The sequence below is a fragment of the Emys orbicularis genome, chromosome 1 (genome assembly GCF_028017835.1).
Source record: "Emys orbicularis isolate rEmyOrb1 chromosome 1, rEmyOrb1.hap1, whole genome shotgun sequence".
In the NCBI taxonomy this organism is placed as follows: Eukaryota; Metazoa; Chordata; order Testudines; family Emydidae; genus Emys; species Emys orbicularis.
The window spans coordinates 315,256,996-315,273,199 of record NC_088683.1 but is presented as its reverse complement, the minus strand read 5'-3'; the positions used below and the strand labels follow the sequence as shown (position 1 = coordinate 315,273,199).

At 43.5% G+C, this 16,204-nt stretch overlaps 1 protein-coding gene across 1 annotated transcript in view; it reads left to right on the top strand.

Moving 5' to 3' along the window:
- The window catches only part of FREM2 (FRAS1 related extracellular matrix 2), a 215,779-nt gene that overhangs the window by 161,804 nt on the left and 37,771 nt on the right, over positions 1–16,204 (top strand). Inside the window, exons 10-14 of the mRNA XM_065415604.1 lie at positions 506–670; positions 768–950; positions 6,996–7,126; positions 9,679–9,837; positions 12,682–12,985. Of these exons, the coding sequence (XP_065271676.1) occupies positions 506–670; positions 768–950; positions 6,996–7,126; positions 9,679–9,837; positions 12,682–12,985 (942 nt within the window). The remainder of the gene's footprint in view (positions 1–505; positions 671–767; positions 951–6,995; positions 7,127–9,678; positions 9,838–12,681; positions 12,986–16,204) is intronic.

Below are 16,204 nucleotides of genomic sequence, written 5' to 3'. Positions count from 1 at the left end.
TTCAGAGTAATCACTAATTTTAGGCACATTGTTTTCTGGTTGTTCAACTTGAGACACGTAACTACTGATCTTCCAAGGTGATAGGCATCCACTTCTCTCATTGGAATCAGTGGGAGCTGAGAGTGATATGAAAATCAGTTGAGCTGCCATATATTAAAGTACCCAAAATTAGAGACTGTTCTTTAAAATTTGGTCTTGAACCTTCCTGTTTCTCATTTTCCACCTCTGAAAATGAGGATAATACTCTTCTACCTCTCAGATGTGTTGTGAGATATTAGCTGTACAACTATGTAAATACCTAGTCTTACTATTATAGTAAATAAAAATGTTGTTGCTGATGCTATTGCTACTACTTTCATTAGTTATTTACTTATATAGGGCCAGTACAGGTGCTTTGACCAGTTGAATTGACCTGTGGGTCCTACAGCTTGAGAGAAATGTCTGTAGTACATCTAGAAACAATTTTAAGTTCTGCATGATGTTACTTTCTGCATGATGATTCCAGGTGAGACTGAGAAACCTTGCACCCTCATGCTTGTGGACGACTCTCTCCACGAAGAAGAGGAAGAGCTGCGTCTGGTTCTTGGCACTCCAAGAAGTGATTCCTCCTACGGTGCTTCTATTGGTGAACAAAATGAAACCCTGATAAGGATCAGAGATCATGCAGACAGTGAGGAGTTATTTTTGACCATACAAATATCATTTTGACTTTGGTATTTAAAAGCTCTTTTGTGCACACTATTAAACACTGTTTTCTGTTATTACAGAGGCCATTATTAAGTTTGGTGAGACCAAATTTAGTGTCAGTGAACCAAAAGATGTAGGACAGCTGGTTGTTGTAAAAATTCCAGTGCTTCGTCTGGGAGACACTTCAAAGGTTTCCATTGTGAGGGTTCACACAAAGGATGGCTCTGCCACCTCTGGAGAAGACTATCACCCCGTGTCAGAAGGTATGACGAGACTCTCCGGCAGTCATTCAGATCAATATCACATCCCATTGGTTATTTCAGCCACAATTGTACAGTATTTAAAGGGAAAAAAGGCACTGTGAACTTTTAAGCTTTTAATACCTTTTAGCTGCTTTCATTAGTGCCTTTTGCCTTTGGGATTAATAAGGCCACAGGAATGGAATGTCATATTTTTTATATTTAGCTTCCAATAATTTGGAGTTGCAGTGTATTCTCAGTAATTCGGAGAGTAGTCCAGCATATGAATGTTTTTAAAAGAAAGCATTACTGATTCTGAAGTAAGTATTCAGCAATGCGAAATGCTTTCCCCTAAGCCCTACTCACAGAGTAAAAACTCAAAGGAAGTAAAACTTTTATATTGAAATTTTGTATGAGAATTATACCAACAAAGTTAACCCAGAAGCAATAACTGATAAATAAACTAGAAAATACACTGAGTTAGTAACCTAATGCTGCATCTCATAGATGTGATTTGCATATTTCAGCAGGAAAGACAAAGGGCAAAATGAGGTAAAAGGACCTGAAATCAGGATTATATAGATAATTTGTATACAATGCCAATGCCTTGGGAAATAACTGGAAATATGCGTTGGAGTAAAGAAGAAAATTACTAGAAACAGGCAGCATCTGGAAAGCACATAATCTATCTGATCCAGTTTATGTGGCCATAAGTGTCAAATAAGATTCAGAGGGTCACATAACCTGGTTCTGCACTTAACTGACTGACCCTGAAGACTGTCAGATCTGATGTGTAAGGATGGTGGAGGGAACTCACTCCATGCTTGGAAAGAAGTGGGGAGCAGAGAACAACCCTAAACAGCCCTGAGACTGGTTCTCTTCTACATCCTTATAGGTCATGGTGAGATTAGTGCAGCCTTAGGGTTACAGTAACTTCCATGTACCTCTAGTAGACAGAAGGGCTGGGGATCGGGTATAGGCCAGCAATCTTCTGGGAAATGAGCATGTTGCTGGGGTACTCTTAGCTACCCTCCCTTCTGATATACATGATCTTGTTCTCATTCTCTGCTGTCTGGCTGACAGCTCCATTTCAGAGCTGTAAAATGAGAACAGTAATCTACAGCCTATGTGGCCTGGACAGACTCTCTGGACATCAGTCAGCTGGGGAAGTATTTGGACACCTCACTGAGACAATTATTAGGTGGTCCCTCCATAAAGTGATTCCCCCATGCTCCATTTAGAGGGCAGAGTCACAGTCTCTGTACAAGGGGAGCAACAGGTGTGGCAGCCAGACGAGCCCTGGGTGGCCTCCTCAGAGAATGTGCATCTCCTCAGGATTTCTGTTCACTTCCATGGCTATAGCGCCCAGAGGGCTGCAGACATCCTGGAAACTTATCTGAAATAAACCTCCAGACTAATAGAAGGGAAATATGAATCCTTTGTGTTAACTGTTAACGTCAAAATACTTCAATTTTTAATCAACTTTGTTTATTAATGTGCATACAGATAAACAGATTAATCTCCTTTAGCATTCTGCTTTGAAGGCCTAGGATGGTTTCCTGCAGCCATTTTTCACCTCAGACAAAACTCTACTTTGGGATCATGTAGCCATTCTGAAGGTGCCATAGCCATAATAAAACAAATTAATCCCTGATGTAACTCTGTTATAGGGAAGTCGGTGAGTTTACACCAGGGATGAATTAGGCTCATGATGGCAAGTTTCAAGCGGGTGTTAGATTTCATTGTGAAGGTGCTGAGGGCTGTGGGCATTCCAGTTGCTTCTGGAAAACCATTCCATAGTCATTTTGTGGGGGCACAGCTGCTTTCCTCGCTCATCACTAATGAATAATGGCTCCCACCTGTGGACTTCAGCAGCGATCCAGTGTTGTTGTTGGGGGCTCTGGGACTAGGCTTGGTCTTTTAGCTCAGTCCACTGGATTTTCTGCCTCTGGCAGTGGAAGAAGATGGCAGTTCAGTTTCTTCGGACCATTTTGTTTTATAACTTTATTTCTTATTTGTTTTCGTGCAGTAGTGACTTCATTTCAGCTTCAAGCCCCTCTCCCCCTCTCCTGAGGTGGAGAATCAATGGACTACTGAGGTTCTAATCCTCTGTCTTCTCCAGTACAACACCTCTCAAGTGGGCTGTCTGCTTCCCTCTGCAGCAGCAGAGAAGCCCTGCAAGCACTGAGCCAAGTCCAAGGGGCAGCTTTCTGGGAGCTTCAGGGAGCGAACTGTGCCCTGCTGCCTCCCCAAGCCATCAAACCTTACTATGATGGGATATGGTCTTGAGAGAGTGAGCTATGCCCTGATGCCACAAGCCATCAACCCTCACACTGCCAGGGCACAGGCTGGAGAGAGTGCGCTATGCCTGGCTACCACAAGCTATTGGCCTTCACACCTGCAGGAGGTTGGCTTTGAGTCAGGCAGGCATGTAAGGCCTCAACCCCCTCCTGAAGCCATGATTCCAAAATGAGAAGCTCAGCCAGGAGCGTGAGGATTCCCACAGCGAGGGGAACCCCCTCACAACCGTCTCAGGGGAAAGTCTTGCAAACTTCAGAGAGTTTGAGTTTGAAAAAGGCAAAATCAAGTGCCCCCTTTGTAAAGCAGCAACTTGTATTGTTCACTTCCACAACTCTATCTGTGACGTATCTGAACAAAAACAGAGACATGGCCACATGGGTTCGGACCAATGGGTCCATCGAGTCCATTGTCATGTCTATGACAGTACCAGTTACTTCAAAAGAAGGTGGAAGAAACTATGTAGAGAGCAGTCATGGTGCTCACAGGGGAAGTCTCCTCCTACCTCCCATTACAGGCTGGCTTATTACTGAAGCAGGAGTGTCTATATCCCTCCAAAACTAGGAAGTAACCTGAGGTCACAACTTCTCCTCAGCAGTGGAAATAGTGTCCTGGGAAGGGGAAGAGAGAGCTGAAATCCTTCTCCTACTCCTCCAGTGACCCAGAAGGCACTTCAGACTTAATAGACAACCAAGGAACCTCCATTGCACCTGCAGAAAACACCAGACCACTTAAAGCAGGGACTCCTTCATCCAGACCTGATGACCTACAGTAACAGCCAGTTAACGGAAGAGAAGTGTGGTTTGACAGAGTTTTTCAGTTGGCCTCATCAGTACTTTTTGGTATGCAGGCAGAACTCAACCCGGAAATTTCAGTTGCTGATCTGGTCAAACTTACATTTCTGGTGCAAGGGGAAACTGAAAACTCTTTGTGCAAACAAACTGCCTCTTGTCTGTATAGTGCCCAACGCAATGGGGCCTTGGCCTCCCAATGCTACCAGAATATAAATAATAGTAGCAACCACCACAGTTCTGGTGATCTCAGCTACTCTAGAGTAGCTACTCTAGGATGGCTGATTGGAATCCTACAACCAAACCACAGAAAAGGGCATAACAACCCTAGTGGTAGTCTTTAGGCAGAGATATCTCTTTCCTCATCTCATGATCATCAGGTGTCAAGATTACTTAGAGTGACAGATTAAACCTGTGGCTGGCCTTTCTAGTCACCATTGCCTCAGAAAGACAGGGTTTGGAATTAGTTCCTCTATCCATACAAGAACCGCACTGCTGTTTACTCCTGAGGGAATTCTATGCCAAAAAAACCGTAAAATTCTGCTCCAAAAAACTAAAAATTCTTTGTACAGTATTTTAAAATTCTGCAATTTTTATTTGTCAATAAATAAATGTGGAGGCTCTAGCATGGCAGTGGGGAGCACCAGCCACTAGCTGCATGGAGGTGGGAGATCACCGTGCAGCTCTCCGTCCCCTCAGGACAGAGACACGGCAGTGAGGCTGCACCCAACCCTGACGCAGTACAAGGGCTGGGTCTTACCCAGAAACACTGGGGCCCTGTCGCTCTGCATTAGGCACACCAGGTGTGGGCAGGCAGGCTCAGCCCAGCAGGATCCAAGTGTAAAGGGGCTTAGTGTGGAGGGATCCAGGTGTGGGGTGAGAGGTTTCTGTGTGGGGCAGTCTGGGTGCAGGCGGCTCAGTGGGGGATCTGGATGCACTTCTCTTCCCCATCCCCTCCCCAATCCCATCCCCTTCCTTCACCACTGCCTCTTTTTCTCAGCCCCACCCTATCTCCCTTGCCCTGCCCCACCACGGGCACTCACTGTTGTACAGAAAACAGGATGGCTCTCAGCACACAGAAGGGAAGCACAACAGGCACTAGAACCCAGGAGGCTGAATCCAGCTGCAAAGTCAGCGGAGCCGAGCGGCACCCTCTTTCAGTTGGGCAGCTCTGTGTTTGCAGAAATGTGGAGGGGCAGTGGCAGGTGACCCTGTGTGCCCCCCCACGCCTCACTTCTGTGGGGGGGCAATGCCTCCCCAAACAACATCCATGCACATCCCCAGGCCCCCACCTCGTGTAGCTTCCCTTTGCTCCCCTGTTACTTTCTGCAGGGAAGCAAAGAAATCTGTGGGGGGACATGCAGTGGTGCAGAATTCTCCCAGGAGTAGCTGTTGCAACGAGGAATAGCTTATTCTTATAGCTCCAGAAAACTTTCTGGTTTAGGTAAGTTCTTCTTTCCACAATTCCTGAAAATTAGTTCTCCCATCATTTGTTTCAGCCCTTAGTACTCCTGTGGAAGGTGGTGGCATAAATGGATTTCTAAACGGATATTTCAAGCATATGGAGTACACATGCCACTCACTTGTACCCTGTTCATCTCATTCTGTCCAAAATGCCAAGGTCTTAGGGCCTCAAAGTTGCTGCAGGCAAGATGTTAAACTACTGCACAAGTTGCCATACTAAGCAACTGAGAAATTACTTGTTGAGACAGAGTCAAGGCTCTCTCTGCAAGCTCCCTAGGATCATCGTGGGGGAAAGGATATGAGCCTTATCTGAGGAACATTTACAAAGTAGGTTTCCATTCCTCTGCAGAGATGTCTATTGGCAGGAAGATGTTGCTGGGTTGGTTCCAAATAATTCTGTAATATACAAAGTTCTTACTCGATATTATGGGGTGAGACTTCTATTTGCATTTATTATCCTACTCTAATAACAGTTTAAAAACTCTATTTATCCTTTGCTTTTTTCTTTCTGTGATTCACTGCTTGCCACTTCCCATGAAAAGAGGAGTGAGGAGAGAAGCTGTGCAGCACGATGAGAAATTTCTTAGCTGAAAATTCCCTTTCTGCTAGCAGTTTCTCTCCTCATTCCACCTACCCTGGTAGTCTGGGAAATGACCAAATGCTAATAATCTGGTGTTGGAATAGTTCTGTCACTTTGGAAGAACTCTTCTGGTGACCTGAGCTGAAGGGCAGGATTTGATCCTGGAGCCTCCAGCAAGAACACTGGACCCCCTCAGATTTCCACAGGTGGGAGGCAGTTACCCATTACCCAGTGATGAATGAGGAAAGAAGCTTCTAACAGAAAGAAGACTGTCAAATAAGAAATGTCCCATTCCAGTTGCTGAGTGGGATGTGTTTCTGTCACATAAGAGTTTCACTCATCCGTCCTCTGATCCACAGGAACTTGTAGAATCAGCTGACACTGACCCTGTAAGCCTTACCCTGTGCCTGCTTCTGCCTCTGCCTCTGTGCTGTAAACCAACAGAGTGGTTTGACTTCTGAGGGAAACATGCTACCACAGAAGACACAGGGACGGAACACTGTGCCTCTGCCACAAATCCCCAGCCCTTTGCAAGTGTTCTGTGATCCAGAGGATTTCCTCATGGATTTCACATCTGTGGATTTAGAGAGTCCAGCCCATTAAGCGGTAGGGGCAAACCTTGCATCCCTGACTGGATTATCCCAGGGGAACTCCACAAGCCAAAACTCAGTATTTTCTTGGTCCTTACACGGTATGTTTACTCCCACAGGAAATGAGATGGCCCAGTTAGTACACATTTAATTAATTAATTAATTATGTATTTATTGTGTTTGGATAATGTAAACTAGTTTGTTCAAGTCATGGGAACATATGTAATTTGCAAGACAAGTATTAACTTTTGTAGCTCTCTGTGTCATGCCAGAATAGAATAGATCAGCAACCTGATGAATGTGAACAGCAGATTTGTTTTTTTAAATGTCTTATTGTGTTTTTTAGAAATTGAGTTTAAGGAGGGTGAAACACAGCACATTGTGGAGATTGAGGTTCTTTTTGATGGCGTTAGGGAGATGAGAGAGGCCTTCACTGTTCACCTGAAGCCTGATGAGAACATGGTGGCAGAGATACAGGTAACACAAACTATTCAACAGCACAATCTGGCAGACAGACAGACCTCTTATAGCTATTATTCTAGTAGCCTTGTTCTTCAGCTGGGTTATAATGAAGAGCCTAAAATTTCCATCCAAAATAACTCACCTCCATGGCTGAAGAGCCCAAAGGGCCACAGAGAACATATATGTTCCTAAGAGCATATATGAAATAAATATCTGTAATATCTCCCTGCAAATTAATTCTCTTTATCAGGATAGTTCTCAGTAACTGCTGTCATCGTCTTGGAAACATTGACTGACAGGATCTTTCTGACACCTGTGCTGGAAGCTGTGGAAGTACCCTGGGCAGACTGCCTACACATGTATTAAATGTAACTTCTGCTATAATAGTTCTGTTATTGCTATACTTGTTGCTTGAACTGAAATAGTAGCACAGTCTTACCTATTAATACAGTCTGTCTGCATTTAACACTCATACTTTCCTTCTCTGATTCTCTATATTCATGATTTAGAAGTGCAACATCCTTAATACTATTTAATCTCTTAATCAGTTGTCACATTGTGGGGTTCAGCCCAGACCAGTGAGAGGTTGTGTCACTGCCTGTCCTCTAGCCCTGATTGTCTTAAAATGCTCTGCTGCTGTAGCTTCCTGTCTGGATGTTATCAGTCAGCATACAAGCATGCACTGAGTATCTGTGTGTAGAACCACCCTGTTTCAGCAACTCAGGTGCCAACAGCATGTTTGTTACAATAAAGTCACACTCCGGTCTCTATCAGTCTCGATTGCTACTAGCCAAGTGACCCCAACAAACCCCCAGCCCTGAATTTTCCCAAAACTGTCTGCCCTGAAATGTCCAGCTCTCTCCTGGAATGTTCAGAGGAGTAATAAGGTCTGTTGCTCCTTTAAAGAGACAGCTTGTTGCTTTAACTGGAGTTAATAATCCTTTCAAGTCAAACACAGCACTGGGTATAAAAAGTGTATCAAGAATGAAAGTAAAACAAGTTTATTTAATCAAAAAGAGAGAGGTTTTAAGTGAGCTCAAGTATAATGGATAAAGTTGGAAATGGTTTCTAGTGACCAAGACTTTCATGAACTAGTTTTGTTTAGATTCTTACCACACCTCCTTCCAGCAAGATGACTGACCGCCTCCTTGGTCATCTCCCACAAAGTCAAGACAGCTTGGTTCCTTTGTCTTCTCAGGCAAAAGATTTTTGCTGAAGTAGGTTTCTCACCTATATTCAGTTCCCAAAGACTTCAAACCCCTGGGTTGTAAAGACTCATCTTTCTCATCTTACAAGAGGTCTGGCCCCTTGTGTCTGTCCAGTGATGGATGCCAAGATAGCTTCTTCTGTCTCCTTATATCTTCCCAAACTCACTGTTTTGTCCCCAGACTCAGGATAACCTCATGAACCATTCTTCACTTTTTTGTGGACCTCCCGTAAATGTGGGCTTCCATTGTTTTTGGTCACTTCTTGCTTAATTTCGTTGGAGACAGGTAGATAGTTGCCTTCCCTTCTGTCTGGGAGAAAACCTGTTTCTCCCTTTGTTAGGTCATAGACTTTAAGTGTAATATCAATGAGTATTCATAATTGCTAATATAGTGTTAATACATACATTTCAGGTGATATTAATCGCCAATGTGTTGTTAACGTTCATAAAAGATCTTACTTGATACACTTTTATAATACAGTAATATTGTATACAATCAGTTGAATCAATTACTTATCATTTGAGGTTTAGCTCTTCGCAAGAGGCTAGCTCCCCCACTTGCTAGATTGATGGCTTTGTTTACCATTTATGTAAATGTGCCTTCATTGTCTTTGCCTGATGACCAGCAAATCCACATTCCTTTGTGTAGGGTAGACTGTGCTTGTGCATTGCTTGCCAAACACATTTTAAGAACATAATTCTAGCATTTATCCATATCCCTTTGTGCACACCCTGCACGTACACAGCACAGGAATATTAATAAGTCAGTTATTAGTTTTGAAATGATATGTTACATCCCACTATTTGGATATATATCATGACGACAGTGTGTTAGCTGTATGGAGTACGCCTGGCCTGACAAGAGCTGCTGCCAGAGTAGAGTATCCCTAATGGGCCTCTGTGTCACACCTGCATAATGTTGTAAATAAGAACTATCGCCTGGCTCCCTATCATCAGGCAGCAAAGATACAGCTGTTATTAGCAGTTACGGACACCACAGATCCACCAGACATGTGAAGCTGCAGCATTCAATAGAGATAAGTTATGCCATTATGCCTATGTGGCTCAAGGACACAGTGAGGAAGGAAGTGGAAGACCTCATGCCTTCATCCTTCTGAGAAATACAAATATTTTGTTGCCATTCTGTTTCTCACCCTGCGCTATATTTTCCAGTGCTTCCAGTCCAGCTTTAAATAACTCAACCCATGGCGCTTCTGTCATTTCTCTTGGGACACTATTCTGCAGGCTAACAAATGCTGCTGCTGCTGCTAGATAATATTTCCTGATCAACCTTCAGATTGAGTTGCCTTGGTTTTGTAAATTTGCACTAAAAATTGTGTTTCTGTTTATTAATTGCCAGACAGCCAAGGCCATTGTGTACATTGAAGAAATGAACAGCATGGCGGATGTCACCTTTCCTTCAGTCCCTCAGGTTGCTTCTCTTTTGATATATGATGATACTTCTAGAGCCAAAGACAGAACCGGTCCAGTTGCTGGCTACCCTGTTGTCTGTATCACTGTGAGTATCAAGATGAGAAGTGGGAACAAAGCTAGTAGGTGGGTGATTTCAAAGAGACAATGGAAATGTATACTGCCTGAGGGAAGTGGTGAAGGGTTATTATAAAATAGAACACCTTTTCCAAATACTTTTGCCACTAATGGTAGATAATAAATGTCTCCAGAAAACATTTTTATAACGGTGTGTATGTTGCATCATGAAAAGTTGTTCACTGCCAATACTGTTTGTGGTACTATATTTTCTTCATACAAGATGGTTGGGTAAATAATATGAAAACTTATAATCTTTGAAAAAGGAAACAAATGTGAAATACAGGAATTTAGATATTAAAAATAGAAACTACATTTAAATACTATTTTGGATCTGACTTTAAAGGAGTTTCCTCCACCATTAGCTGAATGCAAGCAAGAGTTTGCTACCATACTTATAGCAAAAAAATAAGTTTTTTAAAAAGCTATACTTCCAAGTCAGGAAATTGCCAAAATTAATGTTTCACATAGAAACTTGAGTCTTGTGTGCATACATTAAAATTCAAGGCTGGATTCTCAGCTCATGATCCAGCCCTTTTCTACCATAAAATCTGCCTTAACAGGGCAGCTGGGGATTCTCCTTTAATAGAACATGGCATAGAGCCAGTGTAGCCAAATCTACATCACCCCCTCAGACACCTCTCCAATAGAGGGAGTGTTAGGGGGACAGGAAGGAATGTAGACAGAGAAAGTACTGCACTTCAGCAATCCGCGCTGTTGTAAGTTACAAGCAAGTATAAGCTGTAGTATAGAAGCTGCTCTAACTTGGGTGGAGGCCAAATCAACTTTTAGGGGGACAAACAGGGACAGAAAGCCATCTTTCACCCACCTACCCCTGTTTCCTGTGCCAAACATAGCTTGGCCAGACTCAAGGGCCTTGTCCAATGACTTTAATTATGTGATTACACACTATTTTTTCCTCAGGGCCCTTGTCTCATTCAGTCTCTGATCCTACACCATCAAAGTCAATTTATTGCACTGTCCAGTCTGTGCAGTGAATTAGGTCAGGGTCCGCCGTAATCTTTGGTGCACTGAGTCTGAATTTTTGTAAACCGAATGTGGACATTAAAACTTATATACATTGAGTCAGGATTCTATCCATCTGCACTTCCCTTTAGAGTCTTACAGTTTTTCAACGTGCACCTTCACAGGTTATGCATTGCACGAGACAAGGTTTTCCTAAATCACAGTAAAAACTTGCATGCAACTTTGTTACACATCTGTGCACAATGCCATTGGAACATTGGGAGACTTGAATCAAAGGGCCAAATCAGACTTCGCATATGGAGTGCAACTCCACTGAATGCACTGACTGCATAACCCAGGTCTGAATTTGACCTATATGCAGTATTTCAGATCAAAACTGGAATCTTATAAGCACAATTATAACTTTATAAGCATAAAGCAGAATAAGTTGCTAAAAGGGTATTCTTAAAAAAAAATAAAATTCAAATTTGCCCTGCACTGAAATTTTTCTTTGTCGTGTTTCCTGACTGTTGAGTGATTAAAGCACAGGTTAGCGCTCCATCCATAACTTGCATTTTTGGTATAAGGTTTATTTGGTGCTTTTGTTCCACAGTGTATTCCTGAGGGCATTCTGTGCCAAAAAATTAAAAATTGTGCCAAAAAATTGAAAATTCTGCACACAATATTTTAAAATTCTGCAAAAATCTGCTAATTTTATTTGTCAAATAAATGTGGAGGCTCCAGCATGGCATTGGGGAGCACAGGCCAGTGGCTGCACAAAGGTGGGAGATCACTTTGCAGCTCCCCCTCTCCCCTGGGACATGGACTCAGCAGTGAGGCTGCTCCCAACCCTGACACAGTGCAAGGACCTGGCCTGCCCCAGACACACTCCAGGACCCTGCCCCTCCATGCCAGGTGCACCGGGGTGGGCAGGCAGGCAGGCTCAGCCCGGCAGTATCCAAGTGTGGAGGGGCTTAGTGTGGGGGGATCCAGGTGTGGGTTGAGAAGGTTCTGTGTGGGGCAATCTGGGTGTGGGGGGATCTGGATGCACAGGGGCTTGTTGGAGGGTTCTGGGTGCAACAGTAATGGGACTCTGCAGGGGGTTCCAAATGCTGGGGAGTGGGGCTCAGTGGGGTGCGGATCCAGGTGCAGCTGGTTGAGGCTCGGTGGGGTGGGGATCCAGGTGTGGGTGGCTTGTTGGGGTAGTGGGGCTCGTCAGGGGGGTTCTGTGTGCGGGGGTGGTGAGGCTTAGCAGGAGAGTCTAGGTACGAGGGGGCCTGGATGCATGGGGGTTGGGTGGATGGGGGAGCAGCTCCCTGTACAGGGATCCCTCCCCCTGCAGCTGAGGAGCAATGGGTGCAGGAAGCAGGGGGAGAGTTTGCAGAGCTTTCTGCAGCTTGGGGAGAAATCTGGGGGTGGGTCTGACACAGCCCTGGATGCCGTGCAGGGGAAGAGGAAGTCCCGTCCTGCCCAGCCCAGCCGGGACTAGCAGCTGAGCCCAGCGCAGGGTAGGAGCCACCAGCCATGTCTTCCCCAGTCCTGCCCCCTGCCCCACAGTGATTTACCTCTCTGCCGGCTACCCAAAATATACTGCTGGGGAGGGTCACATGACCGCTATTGTGGCTTTCCTTTGCTTCCCAATCAGAAAGTCATTTTTCTGCGGGGAAGCAAAGAAATGTGCAAGGGACATGAATACTGTGCGTGCACAGTGGCGCAGAATTCCCCCAGGAGTAACAGTGGCTAAAGCCAAGCCTTATCTGAATTTCCCGATCATTTTCTCACTACTTGGATTGCTTTCTTTATCGTCAAATAAATAAGATCATTATAACTTGTCTGACTCTTTCCACAGGCTTGCAATCCTAAATATACAGACTATGACAAGACAGGTTCAATATGCGCCAGCGAGAATATCAATAACACGCTGACTCGATACCGATGGCTGGTTAGTGCCCCTACTGGCCCTGACGGTGTGACCAGTCCCATGAGAGAGGTTGACTTTGATACATTCTTCACTTCCTCCAAGATAATCACACTGGACTCCATTTACTTTCAAGCTGGCTCTCGGGTCCAGTGTGCAGCTCGTGCTGTAAATTCGGATGGGAATGAAGGCCTAGAGCTCATGAGTCCTATTGTAACAATAAGCACCGAGGAGGGTAATGTATCTGTTAACTATAGCAAAACTTGCATACCACACAAAAAATGACTTTCTCTCTTACTTTATCAGCTTTCACTTACATGTCATCTTTAATGTCATAATCTTGCCTGTTCTCTAGTCATTCATGGAGCCTTCAAAAATTAATAAAACCTGAACTTCTAAGGTAAAAAACAAGCACGAAATAAACTTTTATTGGCAGGGCTGCAGGGGGAGATGGGGAGAGATGCAGAAAAACCTTTTAGAACTTCTCTACACATCATAAAGAAGTTATAAAAAGTACAAACACATTTCTCCCCTTTGAACACCTTTAAATAATCTTCCACCTGACAAATCAGGCTTTCCTATTTTAAAAGTCAAATAAAAATTGAGGGTCATCCCAGAAATCAAAGGGGTTTTTTTTTATGTTTAATGTGATAGTTGTCAAACAATCAAAACAGAATTCCAAAGCGTTGCACTGTATAAATCCTATGTGAGATTATGACAATTCTTTGTCACCCCTGCTCTCTTTGCTGCTACAGTAACTTTTTTATTTTGTGTAATATACCATTTATAATAGACAAGATATTAAATCGTTCATTCTGTGAAAAGTCCTAGCCTCTTTAATCTCATATGGGACCCTTTACAAACCCCTAATCATTTTAGTTGCCCTTCTCTGAACCTTTTCTAGTGCCAGTATATGTTTTTTGAGATGAGGAGACCACATCTGTACGCAGTATTCAAGATGTGGGCGTACCATCGATTTATCTAAGGGCAATAAGATATTCTCCGTCTTATTCTCTATCCCCTTTTTAATGATTCCTAACATCCTATTTGCTTTTTTGACCGCCTCTGCACACTGCGTGGACATCTTCAGAGAACTATCCACGATGACTCCAAGATCTTTTTCCTGATTTGTTGTAGCTAAATTAGCCCCCATCATATTATATGTATAGTTGGGGTTATTTTTTCCAATGTACATTACTTTACATTTATCCAGATTAAATTTCATTTGCCATTTTGTTGCCCAATCACTTAGTTTTGTGAGATCTTTTTGAAGTTCTTCACAGTCTGCTTTGGTCTTAACTATCTTGAGCAGTTTAGTATCATCTGCAAACTTTGCCACCTCACTTTTTACCCCTTTCTCCAGATCATTTATGAATAAATTGAACAGGATTAGTCCTAGGACTGACCCGTGGGGAACACCACTAGGTACCCTTCTCCATTCTGAGAATTTACCATTAATTCCTACCCTTTGTTCCCTGTCTTTTAACCCGTTCTCAATCCATGAAAGGACCTTCCCTTTTATCCCATGACAACTTAATTTACTTAAGAGCCTTTGGTGAGGGACCTTGTCAAAGGCTTTCTGGAAATCTAAGTACACTATGTCCACTGGATCCCCCTTGTCCACATGTTTGTTGACCCCTTCAAAGAACTCTAATAGATAGTAAGACACGATTTCCCTTTACAGAAACCATGTTGACTTTTGCCCAACAATTTATGTTCTTCTATGTGTCTGACAATTTTATTCTTTACTATTGTTTCAACTAATTTGCCCGGTACCGAAGTTAGACTTACCGGTCTGTAACTGCCAGGATCACCTCTAGAGCCCTTTTTAAATATTGGTGTTACATTAGCTATCTTCCAGTCGTTGGGTACAGAAGCCGATTTAAAGGACAGGTTACAAACCCTAGTTAATAGTTCCGCAATTTCACATTTGAGTTCTTTCAGAACTCTTGGGTGAATGCCATCTGGTCCCAGTGACTTGTTAATGTTAAGTTTATCAACTAATTCCAAAACCTCCTCTAGTGACACTTCAATCTGTGACAGTTCCTCAGATTTGTCACCTACAAAAGCCAGCTCAGGTTTGGGAATCTCCCTAACAGCCTTAGCCATGAAGACTGAAGCAAAGAATTCGTTTAGTTTCTCCGCAATGACTTTATCGTCTTTAAGCGCTCCTTTTCTATCTCGATCATCGAGGGGCCCCACTGGTTGTTTAGCAGGCTTCCTGCTTCTGATGTACTTAAAAAACATTTTGTTATTACCTTTTGAGTTTTTGGCTAGCCGTTCTTCAAACTCCTCTTTGGCTTTTCTTATTACATTTTTACACTTAATTTGGCAGTGTTTATGCTCCTTTCTATTTACCTCGCTAGGATTTGACTTCCACTTTTTACATGGTTCTTTTACATGGTTGTTAAGCCACGGTGGCTCTTTTTTAGCTCTTTTACTGTGTTTCTTAATTTGGGGTATACATTTAAGTTGGGCCTCTATTATGGTGTCTTTAAAAAGTGCCCATGCAGCTTGCAGGGATTTCACTTTAGTCACTGTACCTTTTAATTTCTGTTTAATTAACCCCTTCATTTTTGCATAGTTCCCCTTTTTTAAATTAAATGCCACAGTGTTGGACTGTTGAGATGTTCTTCCCACCACAGGGATGTTAAATGTTATTATATTATGGTCACTATTTCCAAGCAGTCCTGTTATAGTTACCTCTTGGACCAGCTCCTGTGCTCCACTCAGGACTAAATCTAGAGTTGCCTCTCATAGAATCATAGAATCATAGAATCATAGAATATCAGGGTTGGAAGGGACCTCAAGAGGTCATCTAGTCCAACCCCCTGCTCAAAGCAGGACCAATTCCCAACTAAATCATCCCAGCCAGGGCTTTGTCAAGCCGGGCCTTAAAAACCTCCAAGGAAGGAGACTCCACCACCTCCCTAGGTAACGCATTCCAGTGCTTCACCACCCTCCTAGTGAAATAGTGTTTCCTAATATCCAACCTGGACCTCCCCCACTGCAACTTGAGACCATTGCTCCTTGTTCTGTCACCTGCCACCACTGAGAACAGCCGAGCTCCATCCTCTTTGGAACCTCCCTTCAGGTAGTTGAAGGCTGCTATCAAATCCCCCCTCATTCTTCTCTTCTGGAGACTAAACAATCCCAGTTCCCTCAGCCTCTCCTCATAAGTCATGTGCTCCAGACCCCTAATCATTTTTGTTGCCCTCCGCTGGACTCTTTCCAATTTTTCCACATCCTTCTTGTAGTGTGGGGCCCAAAATTGGACACAGTATTCCAGATGAGGCCTCACCAATGTCGAATAAAGGGGAACGATCACGTTCCTCGATCTGCTGGCAATGCCCCTACTTATACAGCCCAAAATGCCGTTAGCCTTCTTGGCAACAAGAGCACACTGTTGACTCATATCCAGCTTCTCGTCCACTGTGACCCCTAGGTCCTTTTC